General features: G+C 36.7%; 1 protein-coding gene across 1 annotated transcript in view; it reads right to left on the reverse strand.

Annotated features, from left to right (window-relative positions):
- The window catches only part of LOC141901205 (trafficking kinesin-binding protein 1-like), a 284,033-nt gene that overhangs the window by 170,878 nt on the left and 87,724 nt on the right, over positions 1-25,431 (reverse strand). The window contains exon 4 of the mRNA XM_074788317.1: positions 15,884-15,960. Coding sequence (XP_074644418.1) covers positions 15,884-15,934 — 51 coding nt within the window. The 5' untranslated portion in view covers positions 15,935-15,960. The remainder of the gene's footprint in view (positions 1-15,883; positions 15,961-25,431) is intronic.

Below are 25,431 nucleotides of genomic sequence, written 5' to 3' on the forward strand. Positions count from 1 at the left end.
TACTTGAGAGAAAAAAATCACATTACCATACTTAAAGTAAGAAATAAATAAAATTTACTGCTTCACAAATAAAACTTTTTATTAGTCAAATTGTATAAAAATTGTCAACGATCTTTAGATCTAGTGTTAAATTTGGATTCACTGCATGCAAGCAGAGTTGACTGAACTGAAAATATCGATTCATAAATTGCCCATCATTACCTTAAGAAAATAAAACCCAAATTAGGAAGGCCTGTAGGCCTACCAATACCTAGATCAATAGGGCAACCAAAATGATTTCAAAAAGCGTCTAGTTGACAGCAATAAGTAATGAACTTCAAATTAGAATTAAGAATATTTGGATATCCATCAAAAACTTACGGCAGTTATTAATGGATCAGTTAACACAACAGAATTGCCTATAGCTAATTTTTTAGCAGTTCAGATATCACCAATTAACATGTTTACAGGAAATCTCAAAATAGTTCTTAAACAATAGATGTTGATATTCAACTAGGGGTCCAGGGACACCATGCCCACTTGGGAAGTGGTTCCAAATGCTCAACAATCTAACAATTTCAATATTCAACGCCCCCTGGTGACCATATACAGAATCCAATGACCTTGAAACTCACCACAATCATAGAACATGTCAGCAGTTACGATTTTGTAATTGATTGTGATAACAAAATATGCCTCCTTACCAATCTAACATGAAAATACTAAGTTATTCTACCATTCAACGCCCCTGGTGACCATATTCAAAACCCAATGACCTTGAAACTCACCACAATCATAGAACATGTCACGAACTATAACTTTGTAACTGATCATGGTAACAAAATATGCCTAGGTACCAATATAATAAGGAAATACTGAGTTATTCTACTATTCAACGCCCCCTGGTGACCATATAGAATAACTAAGGGCCTTTAAACTTGCCACAATCAAAGATGTCATGAGTTACAACTTGGCAATTGATTGTGGTTACAAAATATGCATTGATACGAATATAATATAGAAATACTAAGATATTGCATTATTCAATGCCCCCTGGTGGCCATATACAAAAACCAATGACCTTGAAACTCACCACAATCATAGAACACGTTATGAGCTACAACTTTCTAAATGATTGTGGTCACAAAATACACTTAGGTATCAATATAATGTGGGAAAACTTTTTCCCACTTACGAATGAGTACCGCTGACACCAAGATGGCCGCCAATTGCGTCATAATTGGCTGAAAAATACCTGCCATTTTTGGGCACTAAAAAGGTCATTCACATACATCCAAAAGATCAAGGTAATTGATAAAAGCGTCTTCAAAATTTCCCTCAAAAAGTTCAAAAATGTGTAAAAAGTGCTGATTTTGGCGAACAACAATGGCTGCCAGTCGGCCATCTTGAATCAGACAGGGCCAGTTTTTGGGCTGAAGATGTGTCTAGGGTAGATACATGTGTAACCCAAATATCAAGACATTACCTTGAAGCGCCTTCAAAACTTCCCAAAATAACTGGATTCCATCTACGGACGGATGGACTGACGGATGGACGAAAAGTGAACGCAATAGCCCGCTGGGACTAAAGTCCCAAGTGGGCTAAATATCAAAAAAGTTTTGGCGCCAAAAAATCTAATTTGATAGTGATAGTCATGATAGTCATTGCGCATGAAATAATGTTTCATTCATTTTGGTGTCATTTTCAAGGACATAGGCCTATGTGTCAGTAAATGTTTGCCACTGTGTGTTTGAGTAGGAACGCGGTATTATTATTTATTTTGGATCCTATAAATCGCATGATTCATTTCGTTCCAAAAATGGAAAATTTTAACTACTGACAGAGCCTATCCTCAATCCTCATAGTGAATCAAGTCATTGGTTTTTATGTTACCAGAGGTATTGAGAGCTCAGTCTTTGTTTTCATTCATTTGGAGCCTCTGCATTAGTACCATAATGAATTGTGAAGTAAATATATACACATTTTCTATAATTGTGGATATGTTGTTTTATTTGCATGCAGTGGTATTTTCAATTTTTCAGATAAAAAGTAATTCAGGTAGATTATAGTTGCTTTGCGATTTCAGCTACAATCGAACATTTAATTTCACCACAATATCATTTCAACCCATTTTGTTGGCATTTATTCACTTTGGAACATGTGATATATTGGCAGTGAATATAATTGTGAGATTTGAGATGGGATTACAACTGAATTTCGATTTTAGCCCACTCTCGACTTTATTCCTAGCGGGCTATTGTGTTCACTTTTCTTCGTCCGTCCGTAGACGGAATCCAGTTATTTTGGGAAGTTGTAAAGACGCTTCAATGTAATGTCTTCATATTTCGTTTACACATGTTTCATCTTCAGCCCAGTAACTGGCCCTGTCAGATTTAAGATGGCCGACTGGCAGCCATTGTTATTTGCCAAAATAAGCACGTGCATGCTTGCAAGCCCATATTGCTATCACACGGATTGATTACTTGCTTGGGGAGTCGATAACTTTCGTTAGAAACTTTCTTGGGCTCTGATTGCAGTATTAAAATCTAGGTTCATTTCGTACATTGGCTATTTCTTTGTTTCATGATTTTATTTAATCGGTTTTGTTATTACAGCAGCGCACACCAACCTTGGTTGAGCGTGCGTGATCAGTCTTGAAATTGGTATTCATGCACGGCATAGTGCTGATGACAATTCAATTCATTCTTTATTGACACAATTAAAATTCCATCTACAAGCTTGCACTATCTTGGTCCACGTCTACAATAAAACCATTCCGATTCCCACTCCCCGGGTGTAATATTTCATGTAACAAAGTAAGACATCCTGTAATGTCCTGTGCTGTGGCTTGGTGGATCTCACAATCGAGAGTTGTGGGTTCAAATCAGACTGAAACTATGCTATTCAGGCAGGACACATATCAGTTCCAGTCGTCTCAATGATTTAACAACGAAAGTCGTACCCGCTAATAATACTCGTCTCACGAGGGTTAAGCAGTAACTTATAGAAAACTTATAGAAGACAACACTGATCTCTAGCTCTTTAAAAAGTAAAATTAGTTCAAAGTTCGATTAATTCTACTACAGAAATACAAAACCACCAAGCCTTCAGTACAACCACATCAGCAAGCCTATTTTTTAGAATTTCTTTCTTGTTCTGTTTATTCAATTTGAGTCCTGTAGCTTCTTACTGGTTTGCCATGTTTCATTGAAATTTGTGATGGCTATTGTATGAAAAGGGATCTTTAATATCAGAGACAGGTATTTTTGATCAACCAATTATCACACAATTGGTAGCCATCTTGATGTCATCAGTACTTATTCGTTGGAAACAAGTTTTTCCACATTTCATTGATACCTAAGCATATTTCTTACCACAATCAATTGGAAAATTGTAGCTGAAAACATGTTCTGTGATTGTGGCGAGTTTCAAGGTCATTCGGTTTTGCATATGGTCTCCAGGGAGCGTTGAATATTAAAATTGTTAGATTGTAGAGCATTTGAAACCACGTTCCAAATGGGCATGGTGTCCCTGGACCCCTAGTTGGATCTTCTATGGTCATTCTTATTGTGTTATCTACTCTACATAGTAGACACGACGAGTTACTGGTACTGTACTCTGTACATGGCATGATAAGTGCGGCCATTCTCATAAACAATGACGTTTTAGTTAACATTTAGGGTAACATTCGAGCTAGCTGAGTCAATAAATAAGAATTTTAAGTTAGCCACATTTTCTAAAGTTGGCGACATAGGCCTAAAGAAATATATTCAGGCCCAACATCTAAGATCAAATTCAGGGGTCCCTTTTATAATAGATTACATCCTGCTAACCTAATTAACTCTGATCAGGAATATTAGGTAAAGAAATTATGTAGGTCTACAGGTGTAAATTGGGTAACTCTGGTTAATGTTACCCTAACCAGTTGTAAATTTTGAATATTTCCTGTTCTTAATTTAGCGTTTTGTTTCTTACTTTATGATATGGAATAGCCATGATGTATTTTTTGACATTCAGCTACAACAATGTTCATTATTCAAGTGACCTTTCCTTAATTTTAGCTGAAAGTAATGTCGACAGCCTTGCCAATTGTTTGGACCATGAAACAGGTACAACATATCCTAGTTTTATTTCTTACTGTAAAATATGCTACGGGACATAGGCCTGTACCTGTTATGGGCCACAACATATGCCTATTGTAAGAAATCCCGGGTAGGATTCGGGCTTATTTATTCAATTAACTATTGAAAAATTATTGAAAACAGATTATATTAAATCTCTGAAAACGATTTTCTCAACTTTATGTAATCTGTCCTTGTTTTTTAGCTGAAAGTAATGTCGACAGGTCTGCTAATTGTTCGGATCATGAAACAGGTACAACATCACGATTGGTAGAACACTATATCCGTGTTGACGCGATGAGGAGAGAATCCCACAATGATAATAAAAAGTCCGAAAATGAAACTTCGAGATAGTAGTTTATTTCAACGTTTCGACTATATCCTAATAGTCATCTTCAGGAATAATGAGATACAACAGAAATTATGAGATATATATACAATCCAGAGACAAAGAGACTAATTCAAGTAATCAGAGATGATACAAACTAAAGGAAAATTAACGTAGAAACAGTTACACGCTAAAATAGATTAAAGGGAAGCAAGCTAAGGGGTGATTATAAACAACAATAGTGAGTATAAATATAAATGAAACTTAAAGTCAGTAGTAAAAAGGAAGACAAACTAGGGGGCACTTAAATTAAAACAAAGGTGAATACAAGTAAGTCAGAGACGAAATTGATGAGAGAACAAATAACAAATAATCAAAGGGGAAATCAAGTGTTGAGTTTAACCAGTTTACAGAGGAATTTTGATATAAGTTTATTATGGGGTGAAAAACCATTGTTAAGGTTTACAACGTTGTTCGAATTTTCAATAATTAATGCAGATTCCAAAATATGTCTTCTAGTTTTATCGCTGCAAGGGTAAATTAATTCAGCATTAGCAAAATTAAAATTGTGTGAAGTCTGAAAAACATGACTAGCAACTCCGCTTTCAGGTTTAAAGTTTTTTACATCTAATTTATGCTCTTTTATGCGTTGATTAAGATTCCGACCTGTTTCTCCTATATATACTTTGTCGCAAACTTTACAAGGTATTTTATAAATTCCACAGTTTAGGGATTCGGTTTTCGGTTTGTTGTTAATCAATATGTTACTAAGTTTATTATTGTATTTAAAGATGAGTTGTTTATTTAGTGACCGAAGAGAAACTTTAGAATTCTCGAGGAAAGGTACATACGGTACAATGATAGGCTGTTTATCGGTAGCCAACGTAGGAGTTCTAAGGTTGTTATTTCTAAAATGCGTAGTACGAGCTTTAAGTAGAGCTTTTTTCAATAGGAAATCGGGGTAGGCAAGTTTTTTGAGAGATTGGTTAATATGGTGAATTTCATCGGGTAGAAATGAGGGGTCGCAAATTCTCAAAGCGCGAAGAAATAATCCTTGAGCTAAACCGAGTTTAATATCCGGAGAAGTAAAAGAGAAGTAATGGAGGTAGGATTCAGCGTTGGTAGGTTTCCTATAAACCGCGAATTTCAAAAAGGATCCACAGTTAAAAATCAAAACATCCAGAAAAGGTATTTTACTATTAGATTCCCATTCATAGGTAAAAGCCAGAGACGGGTAAAGGGAGTTTAAATATATAAGAAAGTTATCAACATTGAAGTCAAAGGGAACCAAAGCCAGAACATCGTCAACATATCTGAGCCAGATTTTAGGGTGAATATCAGTGTAAAGAGGCAATATTTCAGATTCAACGTGTTCTAGGAATAAATTAGCTAGAATAGGACTAAGAGGATTTCCCATAGCGATACCGAATGTCTGTTCGTAAAAACAATTGTTGAATTAGGAAGCGTAAGTGACAGATGACTTCACTAAAAGACTCAGGATCCAGACCTTAAACGGTAGGTGTTTCTTTGTTTTACGCTTTTCTGTGAGTGGACTAGATTAATAAACCATGATAAGCCTACCTGGGAGACTGCAGCGAGCTTCTGTAACCTTTCACTTTTCATGATTGACACTATAAAAAATTGATACCTTGTTTCTGCGCAGCTGCCGGGTCGGAAAAATCATGCTGAAAATTTGTAAAAATAAAATCCTGGCAGCCGGGTCCCTTCGAAAAGCAGGTGTGAATTTAATTTTAAAATAATATCCGGCCTGTCGCGTGAATATAAACCTAAGTTCGAGCTTTATATGTTCAAGCTGATGTATTATTTATAGTTCATGAAGTGGAAAAAAATCATCAGAGCGACACATGCACTAATCCTCGCTCGGAAAAGAAAAGATTTAAAGCGGGGGGCACACTGGGCGACAACATGTTTGATTTAGTCGCCAGCGATTTAGCGATCGTCCGCCTCGAGCGCCGTAGTCAACGGACTAGTGCAGGCCGTTGATGTTAACGGTGATTGAATTGAACGATGCTGCTGAGTCCATACAAAATCTATCGGGCCCTATTGGTTTCCTGTAACGTTTTTCATTTTAGAAAAATAAAAGACAAATTATATTGTTTCCTTACAGTTATTGTGCCAACATATACTAAAACAGATGCTGGAGGTAGAGACATATATGTTAGTCAGCTATATAACCGGCAGGGTTTGCTTCATCTTACTTCATTTCGAGGAAGGATGCAAATAGCGAAAATGATTGTCTCAGTCTCGATTAAATGAGACGATATAGTTTGATTTTATAGGTTTAGGGAGCTTTGGATTCTCAATAAAGTTTTTTGCATACCCCGGTATGTTCTACTTGCATTACTTGCTATTCGTTTCGAACTGGTAAAAAGAAATTCTCTCCCGCATCTTTTCCATAAGTCTCTATTTCAACTTTTTTATTTAAGAATAACAATAGAAATATAATTCGCCGCCCTTGTCACTTTCCAGAAAAAATCTGATGAGAAACTAGGGTATTACTATTACTTAGTGTGGCCTAATCTGTTTTTCAACACCTGTTGGGAAGTGGAGCTAATCACAGGCGCCCTTATATTGAATTCGGAGTCCTGTAGCTTCCTACTGGTTTGCCATTTTTCATTGAAATTTAGGTGGCTATTCTATGGATAGGGTTCTGTAGCTGAGACAGGTATTTTTGATCAGCCAATTATCACGCAATTGGTGGCCATTTTGGTGTCATCAGTACTTATGAGCTTCAACTTTGTAATTGATTGTGGTAACCAAATATGCTTAGGTATCAACATAATGTGGAAAAACGTTTTTTCCACCTACGAATAAGTACTGATGATACCAAAATGGCCGCCAATTGCGTGATAATTGGCTGATCAAAAATACTACAAAGTTGAAGCTCATGACATGTTCTATGATTTTGGTGAGTTCAAAGTCTTTGGTTTTTGGTATATGGCCACCAGGGTGTTTTGAATAATACATTAACTTAGAATTTCAATATTATATTAATATCTAAGCGTTTTTCGTCACCACAATCAATTGTTAAGTGGTAGCTCATGACATGTTCTATGGTAGAGGTGAGTTACAAGGTCATTGGGATTTGCATATGGTCACCAGGGGGCGTTGAATAGTAGAATAACTTAAGGCGCTTTTACGAAACTGAATCTTTGTAAATCGATTTAAGTTTCACGTTTACGGCACGCAGTTTAGTGAATCCGATTTGGTAAATCAACGCGTTTATGGAAACGGTTTAGTAAATTGATTTACTAAATTGACTCACTTGCTCGGCGTGCAAGTTAGTGGCGATTAGTGGCGTCCTCTTCGACTGCGGGCTAAAGACATCTATTAGCTAATCCGAATCAGATTCAATTTCATAAAAGCGCCTTTAGTATTTCCATATTATATTGGTACTGAGGCATGTATTGTTATCACAATCAATTGCAAAATTGTAGCTGCTGACATATTCTATGATTGTGGTGAGTTTCATGATCATTGGTTTTTGTATATGGTCACCAGGGGAATTGAATATTGAAATGGTGGTTGGATTGTTGAAAGCCTTTCCAAGTAGGCATGGTGTATCTGGACCCCTAGTTTCCTTTGTGTTGAGTTTCATGGTCATTTTAGGTGATTGGAATTATTTCACATATATTTCTTTATAGTAAAGCGTAGATGGAGTGATGATGAAAATGAGGTTTTTTTTGAAGATGTAATGCCATACCTCAAGAAGAGGAAAGCACCGCCAGGTTGCATTTTGAATGAGCTCAAAGAAAAATTAAATGGAAGAAGCGTCAATCAGTTGAGAACTCGGGCACATAATTATTTGTCTGGAAAGCAAATGCTTCCCCAGAAGTACATGTAAAATTACGAATAAAATGAGTAAGGCCACACCAAAGAAATCCTGTTTCTCGGACGGGGCAATCACCAAAATGGGTAGGTAGGTAGAGAATGTTTATGCCCCACAACGTGTTGTGGTGGCACTGAATTCACTTTGGCGTCTGTTCGCAGTGGTTTCTGTTCCCTGGCACCTTAACCCTATGACAGATTTCCTTCCAATTCTATACATGTGGTTGTGTTGTACTATATGAGGTTAGTAACTGATTAGATTTTGGGTCATGTAGGTCTTAGGACAATGTCACAGGAAGCCATTTTGTAAATTTCATTTCCGGGCTCTAACTCAAAAACGGTTTAAGATAACTTAATGAAATTCTATGGATTGGTTATCCTAGATACCGTGGGTAAGTGAATAGATTCCGGGTCCTGTTGGTCAAAGGTCATGGTTACTAGAAGTTGTTATGTATTTTTCATTTCCGGGCTCTATCTCTAGACGGTTTGAGTTAATTTGGTTACTTTTTTGGATGGGTTTTCCTAGAGACTGTGAGTAACTTGATTACATTCGTGTTCTGTAGGGTCAAAGGTCAAGGTCACGAAGAGCTGTTTTGTATTTTCAATTTCCGGGCTCCTTATTCATAAATGGTACAAGATAACTTTGTGAAATTTCCTGCCTGTATAAATAGGTCGACATACGCTTGGGGTGTATCTTACACTCAGGCGTTTCACCTGATGTGGGGGCATCAGTCGTCTTCAGCGATATTCTAGGATTCTTTTTTCTTTTATAGAAAAATGGGGTAGATCAACGTAAATAATTTTTATTGGACCAAATGTTTAGTCAGGAACATGATTAACAGCTAGTAGACTACAATAATTAAAAGAAATTGAGGTGTTTGTACAATTATACAACCTATAAAACCTATTGCACAATCTATACAGATATATTTTGAACATATTTCACGGAAATCCTGGAATTTTACAATCCAAGGTCGCCATCGATATCCGATTAGCAAAGTTGTCTGAGCATGGCTGCACCATTTCCAGAATCAAATTGTTATATCCGATACAATATAATATTTTTATGGTGTTGATCTCGGTACCGACATCACGATTTGATTAAAAAGAAAAAATGTTTACAAGAATTAACAAGAATGGAGAATTTGGTAGTCGGTCGGCTGCATATATATTTTTTGAAAAAGTTATTTCATAACCAAAAGCTCATAACCAAAAAATTCGAAAAGAAGTGTACGAATTAAGGAATAAGTAAAACGACAATCACAACCGAAGAACGTACTACATGCATAAGATAGCTATGATTGAATGTTCTGCAAAGTTGAAAGCGTTTCACGTAAAACATTTTTGAGGTCTTATTATTGCTCATCGTATTTTGGATGGTCTAAATTGGTCCTAGCAGCACAGCGCAAATCTCTGAGTGATTTCATGCAAAATTGAGATGATAGTAAGAGATATACCTGTACTATCGATATTCAACTCGACTCTACCTACTTATTTAGGTGGAGTCGATGACTACATACTACGGGATTTCCTTATGGCACTGGTTTTCAAATGCGTTATTGTTCAAGTTACGGGACATCAGTATAAAATCATGAAGAGGGACATTTGATACTTTGGGACATATATATATCGTAAATGCAATATGATTCTAGTTGCGGGACATCAGTACGAAACCATGAAGAGGGACATTTGACACTATGGGATATATATATATATGATAAACACCCCATTAATTGGTTTTAAAATTATACCCCATTTATCGGTTTTAGATAGACGTCCCGCTACTCTACCTATGTAAGTATATATATATATATATATATATATATATATATATATATATATATATATATATATATATATATATATATATATATATACAACGTCGTTCTAGACAACGGCGGTGTTTCGCAATGATGTTGTAAAAAAAAGATTTCAGAGATTGTAGCTCCGATTTTATGAGCCGCTTTTACGGTCTGTTCTTTAACCCTTACAATACCACTACCGTATGGCACAAATTGGCAAGCTAGCATACCAGTACCGTATGTGATACGGTATCGCTTAACCCTCCTACTAGATGGGCATATCTATCAGTTACAGCCGGTGCTGCCATCTGCATAAAATCCAAGATGGCAGCAGCCAGGAAAAAACAATTTGGATGGATGAAACGGTTCAGCAGCTTGTATATGATGCTGACAGTGATGCTGGTGACTTGGAATTTGGTAGTAAACAAATTGAGAGTGACAACGAATATGACAGTGCAGCACAGATGATGAGACTTAGTCAGAAAATAGGTTTAGCGGCGGCAATGATTTTGATGATGAAAATCAAATCAGTGACATTTTTTTAGACCCTGTTGATCCGGTTGTCATGGCAACGGACCTCAATAACAATAATGATGAACCAGAAACTCTCCATCCTCAAGGTCACATATATCCAAACTATTTGTCTAATTTGTAAGCCCAAAAATTATCGACACCATGGTATATAATATATCAGTGTCAAATACATAGTACGCCTGATTATGGCTAACAGTTTTTAGCCGAAACGTCTATAATCATTGTGATATAGAATTTTTCAATCTTGGCTTTGTTATTGTGGGATTTCTCTCGTCATCATCATACACGGATATTGTGTATCTTCTCATCTATTCAACATATTTTGTTCATTCAGCCAATCAGGGTGCATTAAAAAATATTCAGCCCGGGCGCATACTGGCGGAGGCTTTCTCGAACAAACTTCACTGAGGTTCACACGCGAAAAAAAGGCCGCCTCAATATTTCCTGAATCGACAAATCTTTTTAGTTCACAGTTCACCCCAAAACTTCAAATACGAGCCCCTGTGGACTTATCAGCAGCTTAGTGAAATTTTGCTGATAGCATTTTATTTTGGTGCAAAGCCATTGCAATCGACAGCCCCAATGTTTATTACAAAGTAATAATACAATATTTATTTAAACATATAAGTTATATTTGAAAACCCTGGACTGGGATTCATAGATGTGGAAGAAAAATAGTCCCTGGGAACATTTTGATATCGGTCTGTTATAACCATGGTTTCTCATTGTAAATATGGTGTTTGTCACCCAGATTAAGGATTTACCCCTAGGGATAACTTTGATACTCAGTCCAAGAAACCAGGCCCTGGTATAAACAAACTGAGTATACATCCAGGTATCATTAATTTCACCAGGTAAAAATTAAATTGGTGATTACTATACTCTTTGATACATTTAGACCAACATACAGGGTAAATCATATAATGATAAAATTTAGGCTTCATGAAAAAAGGCAGGTGGACTTAAAAAATACCCTTGATTCCAGATAGATAAGTGTTAGGAATAATCACGGGCCTATAAAGAATAAAATATTTTCTTCGATAAATGAAAGTAGATTATCTACATTACTGAGGTATTGGCAATTATGGTTTGATATTGATTGGGGTTTATGAAGAGATGCAACAGCAGCAGCAGCCCTATGCTGCATGTAGTTTACTGGCATTAACTAATGCCAACCTTCATCACCGGCTTATACAGTATAATAAGTAATGACAAATTGCAAAAAAGATACATACAAATTATAGACATCCTTAAGCCACATACAGCTATGAGTTTGTGAGAAAAAAGAAAATGAAAAAAAAAATAAAATAAATAAATAAAATAGAGGATTAGAAGACAAACAGTCAATGTCAATTTCTATTGTCCAAATAAGTGCTGTGCTGGCAGGGACCATGGTCACGAGGCTGTACACAAAGCAGTGCTAGCACAGTCAAATCTTTCTGAAACACCATTGGCTAAACCGGGATGCTTAGCCTTAACATCCCGGTTCATACATCTCTATTATGTTTGATGGATCGTGTGATAATTCACTGAATGAACAAGAAATTGTTTGTATGAAGTACATTGACAAAACTGGCGCTGCTGTTACAAAATTTATTGGGTAACGGAAAACGATAATATCTATCCCTTGATAAAAAGCATGAAGGACTAACACGTTTCACATATAATGATTATGATTTTTTATGAGTTGTAGTTCCTGACATGTCCACAGCTTCTAGTATTAAGGATGGTGTCGATGGAAATGACCAAGATTGGGATTAACATGGAACATCATCTGCACATGGTGCCTCCGTCAACTTTGGACCTGTCAACTTCGTGGTCTGATAACACAGCATCAGAATGAATGCGACTCCGTGGTAGCTGTGCATTGTGTTGCACATTGCATGGAACTGTCGCTTTAAGATGCCTTTAAGCAAACTTACTTCACTGAGGTAAATTTCATATCACTGCAGTCTAGGTAAGAGAATTTCGCAAAGTAATAAATGGCTTAGAAAAAATAAGTGGAGTGGTTATTCTGCCAAAACAATATATAAACGTATATATAAACATATGTATGTAGAATATATATTGGAATTTGCACTTGTACGGTACCTAATCCAATGAAACGCTCGCCATTTGGCTATCCCATAATTACGTTAGTAGCGACGGAATTTCCAGGTTTGCCCATATATCCAAATAAATTGCCCATGGGCAAAGTGTGGTTTACCTTGAAAGCTAGAGGTTGTTTGGAGTAAGGGCATTGCTTGAAAAATCCTTTTAATTCGTGACTTCAAAGTTCCACAAGTTTATATTGTATTTTATCTTTCTTAAAGAATTATTTTGTAGTCAAATAAGACCAAAGATATACATTTGGTTACAGTCCACGTCCAAAAGTTTGTAGGGTACAGGTAGGCGTGGCAGGGAAATTATTTTATATTTTCAAAAAAAATATGTTTCACAATATGAAAAAAATACTCAAATAAGGCCATCCCAAAATAATTGTCTGTTTGCCGTAACACCGACTTAACTTTTCAGGATGAGTCAGTAGGTAAGAAAAAATTTTTTTCCCTAAATTTTTGGGCAAAAAAAAAATTTATCACCTTTTTACATGGAAACAATATCGGAAAAAACATCTACGTTGTGCACTGGAAATTTGTCTAATAGCGTAGATTTCGAGAATATTTCTAAAATTATATCTTCGTCCAGAGCGTCATCTCTGTGTTAAAAATGAAACAGTACATTGGATATGTGCGCGGTTTTACGTTACCAGCTTTGATATAGTCACTATCAGAATGAATGGCAGCTTATTGGAACACTGCCAGTTTCCTGGAAAACTTAAATTAGGTCAAATTGACAAGGCATGTTTTCACACGATGCACACTTGAATTCAAACATTTATAATACGTAGCCCATACGTAGGCAGTGGGTCGGTCGGCCGTTTTTATCAAAATTTATTTCAATGAATCCCAGAAAAAAGTTTTCACTTGGTACCTTGGAAGTCGGGTCGGTCGGGTTACGGCAAACAGACCATTAATATGGGATGGCCTAAAATTCATATGATGTCACATATCAGAGGGTGGCTGAATATTGGGTCATGGAAACCTCTTCCAATGTTGGCCGCGGAAGTTAAAATATCGGTACAGAAGAAATCGGTTATTAGATCGTTTTAAATCCTGGAATTTACGACTACAATATTCAGACCTCGACCTATACTTTTAGTTTGCTGCTTAATATTTTCATTTCACAAGAAATTACAAGTTATTACAAATTCTATCAAACAGATAACACAGCGCTCATCTTCTGCTACGATTATCAGCCTATTTTCATGTCAAACGCGCACGCGTTACAGCATCACCTTGAGTAGTGTACTGTACGATCTTGTGTGCGTGTGTCGTGTAGCACTCTGCGCGCGCAGGTGGAGGCCTCGTGTAAGTGAATGTTCGCTTACACTTCAATGTCAATCAAAACAATCACCGGGTATTAAAATGAAACAATACCTATGGCGGATGTGTGAAATAATTACATCCTCACCAGCAATGAGCATTTAAAATTTGCACGTATACAGCACCTAGTCCAATGAAACGTGCGCCATTCTATGGCTTTCCCATAATCATTTCAGTAACGCAGGAATTCCCCGTATATCCCAAAAACAGCCAATCCCATTCTCTCGTAGAGACGTCGCCCCCCAATCAAGGTCATTGCAATTTTATACGCAAGAACTAAGAATTTTCCCGCCAAAAACAGTTTTTCGTAGAATTTTAACTCAGTTGACCATGTACATCGACGGAGGTTCGCCATGTCTTCAATCGAATCGATTATACGTCGTTTAAGCCGAGAACCAATGAAACAAATGCTCGCATAAAAAAACATACCGCGACTTTACATGAATCGGCTCAATCACATTCGCTTTTTGTAACAAGCCCCCCCCCTTAATCGAGCTCATTGCAACCTTATATGCAAGAGCTAAGAATTTTCCCGCCGAAAACAGTTTTTTTGGAGAATTTCAATGCAGTTGACCATGTCATCGATGGAGGTTTTGCATGTCTTCAATTGCAAAAAACGTACCGCTCGGCTCAATGCCAACTCCACTATCACTAACAAACGTTAAACAAAAATGTGTAAAAAGTGCAGATTTCAGCAATTGAGAAGGCAATTTGATACGTATCTACATCCCCGCGAACCCTGAAGACCCTAATCTTTAGTATCTGAAAATCATAAGTGATTAAGATTTTCTAACCTTGACCTTCGACCCTAGAACTCCAAAATCAGTAGGGTTCATCCTCTCCCCGATTATTATACTGTGAAATAGCTATGTCAACCTATCAATGGTTCTTCTTGAATCAAATTTTCGCACAAATGACCCCTACTAAACTTGACCTTTGGAACCAAACATCATCAGTGCACATCCTCTCCCTATGGGTAATCAAACCATGATATAGCATTGTCCTGCTATGAATGGGTCTTCTCGAATCGCATTCACAAGGTTTCACATAAATAATTTCTAGTGTCCTTGACCTTTGGACCCCAAAATCAATAGGGCACATCCTCTACCGAGGGGTAATATTACCATGTAATATCATTCTCCTACTATCAATGGTTCGTCTTAAATACCATTCACAAGGTTTCATATAAATGACCTATAACGACCTTGACCTTTGATCTTTTGACCCTAAAACCAATATGGCACATCCTCTCCCTAGGAATAATCATAATATGTAATATCAAAGTCCTGCTCTTAACGGTTCTTCCTGAATCATGTTCACAAGGTTTCACATGAAAAGCCTGTAGTGAACTTGACCTTTGATCCTTGGACCCAAAAATCAATGCGGCACATCCTCTCCCTAGGGGTAATACTGCTATGTAATATCATAGTCATGCTATCAATGGTTCTTCTTGAATCGCGTTCACAAGCAGATGCGGACAGACGGACAGGGGCGGATACCATGTCCCCTGCCGGCAGCTTATGCAGTGCGGGGGACAAGAATGGCCACCTGTCAGCCATCTTGACACTGGCAGGAACAGTTTTTTGGCTGAAGAAGTGTCTAGGGTTTAATAACTCGGGTTTTTTTATCAGTTTCATGGTATAGGATATTTTTTGACTGTTTTAGCCATAGACCTATCTGATCTATATAAAAATCAGGTAACTACATTGACTAGTCTCATCAAAATCATTATTACGTTGCCAAGGGACATATTTAGTTAACATGGATCTTGTTGAATAATGCTGAATAATAAATCTTTAAACAACCGCCGGAGGTTGTGCCCTGGACAAGCTATCTATCTTGACTTACCTCTTCCAGAAGACAGGTGACTGCCTCAATATCATTGTATGTCTTGGTCATCTGGCTTAGCCGTACATTACGAAGAGCTGAAAAGATTATTAATATAGTAATGGCATATATTTTCTGGTTAAATAGACAGTGTTGTCAGTGTTCTCCATAAGGAGTATTTGAGGGGCAGGCCCCCTCTTAACAAGAGGCCCACAGGCCTTATACCTTCACGACGCAGTAGAAGAAGAATGATTCAGTATTCAAAGTTTTACAGAAAGATTTACATTGTAACGATGTAACAAGTATTAAAATAGTTAAGATGGTATAGGCTATGTGGCGATAATGTTCATTTTCTGTTAATATATCCTAACATGAAAAGACAAGCCAAGCCCATTTTAGCTGCCCCAAGATCACACTCTATGAAAAAATGCATCAAGAATTGGTGTAGGTATCGTGCTGAAAAGAAATCCAAGATGGATGGCAACCCTGGTGGCCATACTTGAACTCAATTTTCAATAAGGGGTAGACATTTCACCTACCAAAATCCTTACACCTAGTATCATGAAAAAGCATCGAGAATTGCAGGCCGTTTCGTGCTAGACATTCAAGATGGCTGACCTGGCGGCCATATTTGAAACCCGATAACCTCCATATACAAAAGGCATGGACAGCTTACCTACCCTGATCCTCACACCAAATTTTGTGGAAATCCATCAAGAATTGCGGGCTGCATCGTGAAAACAAGAAATTCAAGATGGCCACCCCAATGGCAGCCATATTTGATCACCAATGACATTTTTTTTACAATAGAGGTGGACATCTCGCCAGACCCAATCTTTAAGCTAATTTTCAAAAAGATTCATCGCAAATTGCAGGCGAATAACTGTGTTGAATTCAATTCAATTCCAGAGGGCCTGGCTTAGGCCTATGCAGAAGGAGTCAATAAAGATTCGACTTTTTGAAAAACCAGCACAGATGCCTATTCAAATCACATGTAATTGAAAAATTCAGTGCTTCTTAGTTTGATGTGCTGTTTTCATCGCGCACGTGGTAAATATCATTGTTTACATCGAACGTCTTCAACAGCTGATACAAACGCACCTGCGTCTGTCAATCATCTTAATTGATTCATATACTAAAATGCTCACTATGAAAAAACTATGCGGTGAATCAATCCGGAATTTTTCAGTAAAATGTCAGACACTAGGTACTTTTCTTTAAAAGTTTATTTGTTGTATGTCATTAACAGTCAGTTATATAATACTTCATTCATAACTTTGAAGCGGCGCGCCGGCAGTGAACGCTCTAGCAAGGTGAGTCACGTAGGCCAATGATAACACGAAACAGACCACGGTTTTGCTGGTTAAAAGCTTCTCTGCACATAAATTTGAGGGACTGTAATGGACTATTTGTTGACATTAACCTTTAATAAACTTCGTATGGATACAATCAAGATAATTACACCCTAATAAGATAAAATCCCACTATTTACAGATTAAAAGAATTTAAAAACCAGAATTTATTTATTAAATCTAAAATATTTAAAAGACACGACGTTTCGATCTCACCCTAGAGATCATCATCAGGTGTGAGAAATAGACTAAAAACAGATATATATACAGGTATATATACAGAGGAAGACAGGTTAATTGAGTAAATTGGTGAGTGAGTAAATAATTAGTGTTTGTCAAGGCATGAAGTAATATACTTAGAAAGAAGGGAATTATGCGGAGAAAAGCCATTATTTAAATTGGTACTAATATCTGAGTGACGAGTAATTAGGGCAGACTCAACTATGTGGCGTTTAGTGTAATTGCTGGAAGTATAAATAATTTCGGCTTTATCAAAATTAAAACGATGACCAGTGTTCCAAACGTGATTGGCTACGCCACTAGCCGGTTTTTGATTTATTATATCCTTTTTGTGTTCCGAAATTCGAGTTTTTAAATCACGACCAGTTTCTCCAAAGTAAATTTTATCACAGCCAAAACGAGGAATTTTGTAAACTCCGCAGTCCAAAGGTTTAGATTGATTGTTTTTTACCAAAGTCTTACTAATTTTGTTTTCAAACGTGAAAATGATTTGTTTATCCAATAAAGGGAGAGAGTGACGAAACTTTTCCAAAACAGGTACATACGGAACTACAATGAACTTTGAAATGTGTTTTTTATTTTCTGGAGGTTTAGAATTGAAGAAAGTACGTTTAGCCTTAGAAATAGCGATTTTCAAAATGTGATCAGGGTAAGCCAATTTTCTAAGAGAGTTGGATATATGGTCAAATTCAGCCGAAAGGAAGGTTTCATCGCAGATCCGCAGTGCACGGAGAAAGAGGCCTTGAGCGAGACCGATTTTGATTGATTTGGCAGTAAACGAAAAGAAGTGAAGGTATGCCTCGGCGTTGATAGGTTTACGGTAGACTGAGAAAATCAAATGAGAAAATTTATTGTGAATTAGAACATCTAAAAACGGAATTTGGTCATTTTGTTCCCATTCAAAAGTGAATTTCAAAGATGGATATTGGGAGTTGATGAAGTCGATAAAAGAGGTAAGATCAAAATTATCAGAAACTAAGCTCAGAATGTCATCAACATATCTAATCCAAAAGTTAGGTTTAGAGCCAGCGTACTTAGGGAGAATTTCGGATTCAAAGTGTTCAAGGAAAAGATTAGCCAAAATCGGGGATAATGGGTTACCCATAGCGAAACCGAAAATTTGTTCATAGAATTTGTCTTGGAATTGGAAATATAAATTGGTAGTACAGAGTTCCAAAAGTTCAAGTAAACATTCTACAGGAAATGGGAGATCAAGATTGGAGTGCGGGAGTTTTCTTTTTAAGAAATTGAGAGTTGGTTCCAATGGTATATTAGTGAACAAGGAAACAGCGTCGAAAGATATAAATTTTTGTCCATTAGGTTTGAGATTTTTGAGTTTGTCTAAAAGATCCATATTGTGCCAAATGTGAGAATCAGAAAAAGTACCCAAAGCCGGGGAGAGTACTTTAGCCAGATATTTGGAGAGCCGATATGATGGAGAATTGATATTAGAAATGATCGGTCTTAACGGTAAATTGGGTTTATGAATTTTTTGAAGACCATAAGCATAAGGAAGATTTGGAAGCCGAGAGTTAAATTTGGAGAGGAAGTCCGAATGGTCAAGAAATTTCTTAGAGATGTTTTTTAAACCTAAATTAAAAGCTGATTGCATCTTTTTCAAAGGGTTGTTTTTGATGGATTTGTAGAAATTGGAATCACCGAGAATAGCAAACATTTTAGAATTGTAAATGATCAAATCTTGAATAACAATTTTGCCGCCTTTATCAGCCTAGACAAACTCAAAAATCTCAAACCTAATGGACAAAAATTTATATCTTTCGACGCTGTTTCCTTGTTCACTAATATACCATTGGAACCAACTCTCAATGCATGAGGATATGTCAGTCAGTGAAAACAAAATTTATATTCCTCATTACATCTTTTTTTCTACTACGCACACTTATCTCGCTCTGAGTGTAGCCCACCTAAGTGAACGTGTATTGAATCAGAAGTAGAATCATTTTGGGGGTTTATTCAGCATCCTGTAATCGTGTCCTCAGTGTCTTTATTTTTTAGACTAGCAATTTTATGTGAATATTTACATCATATTCAGTAATAGTAATGTCTCCTAGCACAAACTACGCTACACGCAATATATTTATCACCAGTCACACATTGACCTTTAGTTGGGAGTGCATTCCAGCTGAAATGAGCAAACTTGATTTGTGGTTTCATTGTTTTTTCTATAAAGTCGAAAGATCAATTCTACTACAAGGGAAACATTAAGTTGTTTGCAAAATTGTTCTATTAAAACATTAAATTTCTTTTTATTCTAAATATTGGTGCAATATTTAAGTGTTGCAGAATATTTTTACAATGAGACTATGCATTTGTAAGTTTCGTGTAGCATCAGTACTTTTGGGAAAATAGGAACTTTTATTTATGATCAAACTTTTTTGAAAAAAACTTCATTTAACTTTTATTTATTTATGAGGTACTGGATGCGGCAGGAGTCAGGGAGTGGTTAGCAAGATTTCAGAGAGGAAGATCCTCAACCAGAGGTTTCCCGAAATTTTAAGAGAAATTACTTGCAAAAAGCAGGAATTATTATATAATTAAAGTTAAAATTACAAAAACTATTTTGGAGATTTTCAACTAGAACTCTACAGCAATTAGAGGAATATTGGAAGATATTTATTATCTATGACTGAAAAGAGTGAGCTGATAAGAACGGGTTTGCGCAGCTGTATGTAACTTTATTCTAATTCATAGTTATGGCAATTAAAAGTTAAGAATAACTTTTTTACGTACTGTTAACCAACATAAGAGTTAACAAATATTTTTGCGTTGCGTAGTCACGCAAAGTTAAAGATTTTAATAAGTATCGCAGTTACAAGTCCGAGAACAGACGAATCGTTAATTCCGCTTGGAGGAGCAACTTCACTTCGAGATTCAACTGAATGCAAAACTTCATTCGGAATGCAACTGAATGCAAAACTTCACTGAGATTCAACATCTCCAAGACTTGACGCAGATTCAACTTTGATTTCCGTTTAGACCGTTAACCGACTGGTTGTTCGCGAGTGTGGAGCGTGGAAACTCTGCCGTAGTCAATAACTTTTTATCACGCATTGGAGACAACAAACTAAATAGTATCGTTCATGAGGACCGTTTAGTTTTTATCAGATTATTGCGTGCATACCTTATGTATTGAACACTGAACTGTTAACCCTTACAATACCACTACTGTATGGCATACGGTACAAATTGACAAGCTAGCATACCCGTACCGTATGTGATACAGTATCACTTAACCCTTCTTCTAGAAGGGCATATCTATCAGTATCAGCCGGTGCTGCCATCTGCATAAAATCCAAGATGGCAACAGCCAGGAAAAAACAATTTGGCAGGATGAAATGGTTCAGCAGCTCGTATATGATGCTGACAGTGATGCTGGTGACTTGAAATTTGGTAGTGAACAAATTGAGAGTGACAACGAATATGACAGCAGCAGTTCAGATGATGAGACTTAGTCAGAAAATAGGTTTATAGTGCCGGCTATGATTTTGATGATGAAAATGAAATCAGTGACAATTTTTTTAGACACTGTTGATACGGTTGTCATGGCAAGGGACACCAATAACAAAAATGAAATATAGCTGCAAAGCAGCGATAACGGGTTTTCTGAGCAGGCGTGCTATTTATAATTTGAAAAGTGGATAATAGAAATATATCAAAACGGGATACGCATTTGATGTGTCAAGTCACACCAATGCGGTTTAACATAACATAATTTATAGTTATAGTCAAATTGGGGGTTACTCGGGTCGTTTAGTTGTCTGTGGAGTCAAGTAGATTGGTTACCCGTCTGTAACATTGGTTACGGAGACTCGTCAGCTTGATGAGTTGTATGTATTATGATTGTGCGCCACCTGCATTTTCCGAAATAATGTTCATATAATTATTTGAAGGGACGATTGAAATCAATTATCAACGTACATCTGAATATGTAATAGTCCTTAGTAACTTTCTGTTGCAGAGGGCATAGAAAAGATTTTGAAATTATTTAATTAAAATATAAATTTTATTTACGAAAAATAAACTATTATGGTCAGTACAAATTGAAAATTCATAGTGTATTTTAAAGAACAAGCTTACATAGCTTACAGAATACATCACGTACATTTGAATTATATAAGTGATGGGTAAAAATCAACGTGTGACAGAAAAAAATGTAGTTAATTATTTAACAATATCGAAATATGTGCTCCCTTTTTAAACTAATGGAGTGATACGCAATTAATCACATGGCCTGTATTAAAAGATAGAACATACAAGTTGGATATTTATAAGTCGAAACATGTGAACAGAAACTAAAACTTTGATGTCAGTGACCAGTATGGAATTACACAACGACAATTGGCTTTAAACTCAACAAACATTATTAAAGAATGTTTCAAACAAAATGCTTTATATAACGACATGAATAAACTTGTTTTACAAAACAAGAAAGTACATTTTGAACTTTTGAATGGTCGAATCTCATTTATTCACAGTAACCTGTGATGTGGCGATTCTTGGAGCCATCCTTCTTGATGACGTCACTAACAAGTGGTTACGGCCGTACGCGTGCACTCATTTCTTTGAAAATCTAGCTTCCTCGCGGAGAGGGACCTGGTGACGCTGCGCCCCGCCCCATTCGCGCTGAGAAATATCTTATTCCCAGTCAGCAGAGACAGGTTCTAAAGATCATAGAGTGCATCGCTGGAGGGTTTCCGATCCATATAGGCCTAATTGAATTTGAATTGGTGCGGTGGCGCTCTCAATGCGGAAGTTTTTGTCATTCCGAAATAAACTGTAAGGTTTCCCAAGTCTCTGTTTATAACGCATGCGCATTAGGAAGTGTTGGGGAAATCCTCTAAGTCCAGAAATTGGTCGCGTGCGCATGCGTCGCTACATGTGTATTTTTTCCTAAACTGGGTCATGTCAGAACGCTGAAACATAGAACTATAACGGAATGAACCTGGGTGAACTTTAGCACAGCGGGAAGGCGCAGTTTGTTTCGGTCACTTAATAGGATCATTTGTATTTTGGGGAATGACAGGTGTTCAAGTGGTCTTGCCATAAGCTGAAAATCTAAGATATATATCGGTATATTAAAAAAAAGGATGAATGTATTTTTCTGCTACACATTCGGGATTCGAACCTAATAGCACTTAAAAGTAAATCCTGGGGTTATCAAAGTTCATTGTTTCATATTCGGGATGCTGTAACTTTTTTACTCGGCAAACAATAACCCAGCGACACTTTAATCATCAAAGTTCATACCGTAACGCTTGAAATATGACCAGTAATTTTCGGGTTTCGAACCTGCTTATAAGATGAACCAGCGTAAATTAGATCAACATTTTTATGGGATTCGAACCTAATGGAAACTACAGCGACTATTAGTCATTGAAGTTCACATTCAGTTCACATGTAGTACCGCATGCGCAATGTGCCGATTTCTCGACTTAGAGCAATTACAGCACTGACTAATGCGCATGCGTTAGGTAGAAACGGAGACTTGGGAAACTTTACGGTTTTTGCCAGTAGCATGGTACGCACTAAATTCAAAATTCTTTATTACCAATATTTTCTAAGCAAAGTTTCATTAGTTTCCTCATTAATTAAATTTAGACCAAACCAAATCAAATAACATAATATTTTTAATAACCTACAAGTACATTATGAACTTTTGAATGGTCTAACCCCAGTATAGTCCCCCGTGATTTGGAAATTCTCGGAGCCCTCCTTTATTTACCTACTAAATGACGTCACAAACTGTTATTTCGCCGGTGCTTGTTGTCTAACAATTCAATTCAATTCTTTATTTACAGTAACCTAATAAGTAATTTTAAGTTTCAAATAGGATGGAAAGTACATCAGACATTCTGTTGGTTCAGAGAGACCGTTATTACAGTATCAATTTATACATTTCGTTTCGAAGCTGTCAGTGCGAATCTGAATGAAGATGAATTTCATTTGACGAAATCGGCGGAAAATATATAATAATAATAATAATCAACAGAATTTCAAGAGGGTTTTCGACGAAAGTCAGAAAACCTAATAACCAGAAACTGTCCATCCTCAAGGTCACATATATCCAAATAATTTGTCTTATTTGTAAGCCCAATGGTTATCAACACCATGGTAAACAATGTATCAGTGTCAAATACATATAGGTAACAATTTTCTGAGGCCTGAAATTATACCCCAATGAAACCCCTTACATCTGGCCTTCCGACATATCATGTGGTAAATGAGTGAAAAAATAAACTTTTTAGTTGTTCTATTGCATTGAAATTTTTACTACATAAAAGTAAGGATATATGGCATACAATTTTAGTTGGAATTGAATAGGTCAGTGCATTTTGCTGGGAGCAGTTTATCTGAAACTTTATCATGAAATTTTTTCATGGCGGCCATCTTGGAGTATGTGACCTTGACCTAAGTTCACTTATATCCAAATTATTTATGTCTACATTGTTGCCCCAAAAGTTATCAACAACATGCTATATAAATTTTCTGTGTCAGATACCTTGGTTACTATTCTATGAAGTTTCAAATATACCCCTATTAACCCCTAAATTCCCTCCGGTACAGCAGCGGAGACACTATGTAGTATTGAAAGGGTTAATCTGACTTTTCAATCTAGACTGCGCTTTAAGTTTGATTTTTATCTTAATTGATATTTTTAGGTTTCTAATTTCATTTCATTTCTAAATTCTGCAAATTATTGTTATATTTGTGCATGCTTCACTGAAAATATGAAGTGTTCATATCCATAGTTCAAATACTATTTTGTTGTCAGTGTGTCATTTAGGATGGTGTGTGCATTTATTATTTGAACTCACCCGCACAGTGGCGATTCTTTGGCAAGTGCGGTTACATGTGTATACAGTACTACTGCCTCTAGCCTACTACATGTACTAACACGGGGGATTTCCAGAGTACAGCATCTTCCAATGGCGCAGTTTGCCTAGAAAATTCGATGCAGACATTATTTGTAATTCTCATGAAGAAAATCCCTCACTCGCACTGTGCTTTCATGAAATAAAAACCTGGGCTAGTGATGAACTGTACAGAGACAATAATCCATCTATCTCTTCAAGTCGGTCTATACCATGAACTGCGCAGGTTATATCAATTATTTTTGAATGTGTCAATGCGCGAGCACCTGTGAGGATAGTGATGGGAATAACACTTCATTGCCGGATAAAACCGATACAGACAACTCACTGACAGGTAGGCCCTCCAAGCACCTCAAAACTTTCCAAAATCAATCAATTTTAGCAACATAAATACAACAGACTATGATAGTCATTGCTAGGACCATGGATACAGGCAAATCACGCGTTACAGGCATTTTTCCATCGGACTGCAAGTTCTATATGATACAGCGTTATCGAACTATATCCATGGTAGTAGAGATACTACGGTGTACGGCAGGATTTTTACTACCTCAGATGCCTATATGTTCTTCGACTGTAAAAACTATGAAGTGTATCAGTCTGGAATTTTCAGCACAATATCCGATGCTCAATTCCTTTCTTTAGAGGTTTATTAGGTATAAATCAGATCACAAATGTTTTTAATATCTTGTTCATAACCTTTGAGGAGGCTGGTGTTGGCATCAACAAGGGTCATCAACATGGCATCAACATGGGTACCGTAGACTTTAATGGACCAGAGCAGTAATGCTCAATGTAACTAACGTCTATTTATACAATTCAAAGGCCCTCAGTGCATTCATGAGGAATAAACTATACCCACCAATTGCAGACACACACCTTAGCCTACATACGGATACCATATATCCGCAAGCAACAATCAATGTTGTCGACCTATTTCATTAAAGCCTATTTAATTATTGCTTTCAGATTTGGGTACTGACCTGGTAGCAGGAAGGGCAGGAAGATGACATCGATAACTTCAGTCTAGCAATGTGATTCTTGACAATAAATCCCTGTGACAACATTGAACTTTGCCTTTGTA

Source organism: Tubulanus polymorphus, chromosome 1, assembly GCF_964204645.1.
Source record: "Tubulanus polymorphus chromosome 1, tnTubPoly1.2, whole genome shotgun sequence".
NCBI classification, from domain to species: domain Eukaryota; kingdom Metazoa; phylum Nemertea; class Palaeonemertea; order Tubulaniformes; family Tubulanidae; genus Tubulanus; species Tubulanus polymorphus.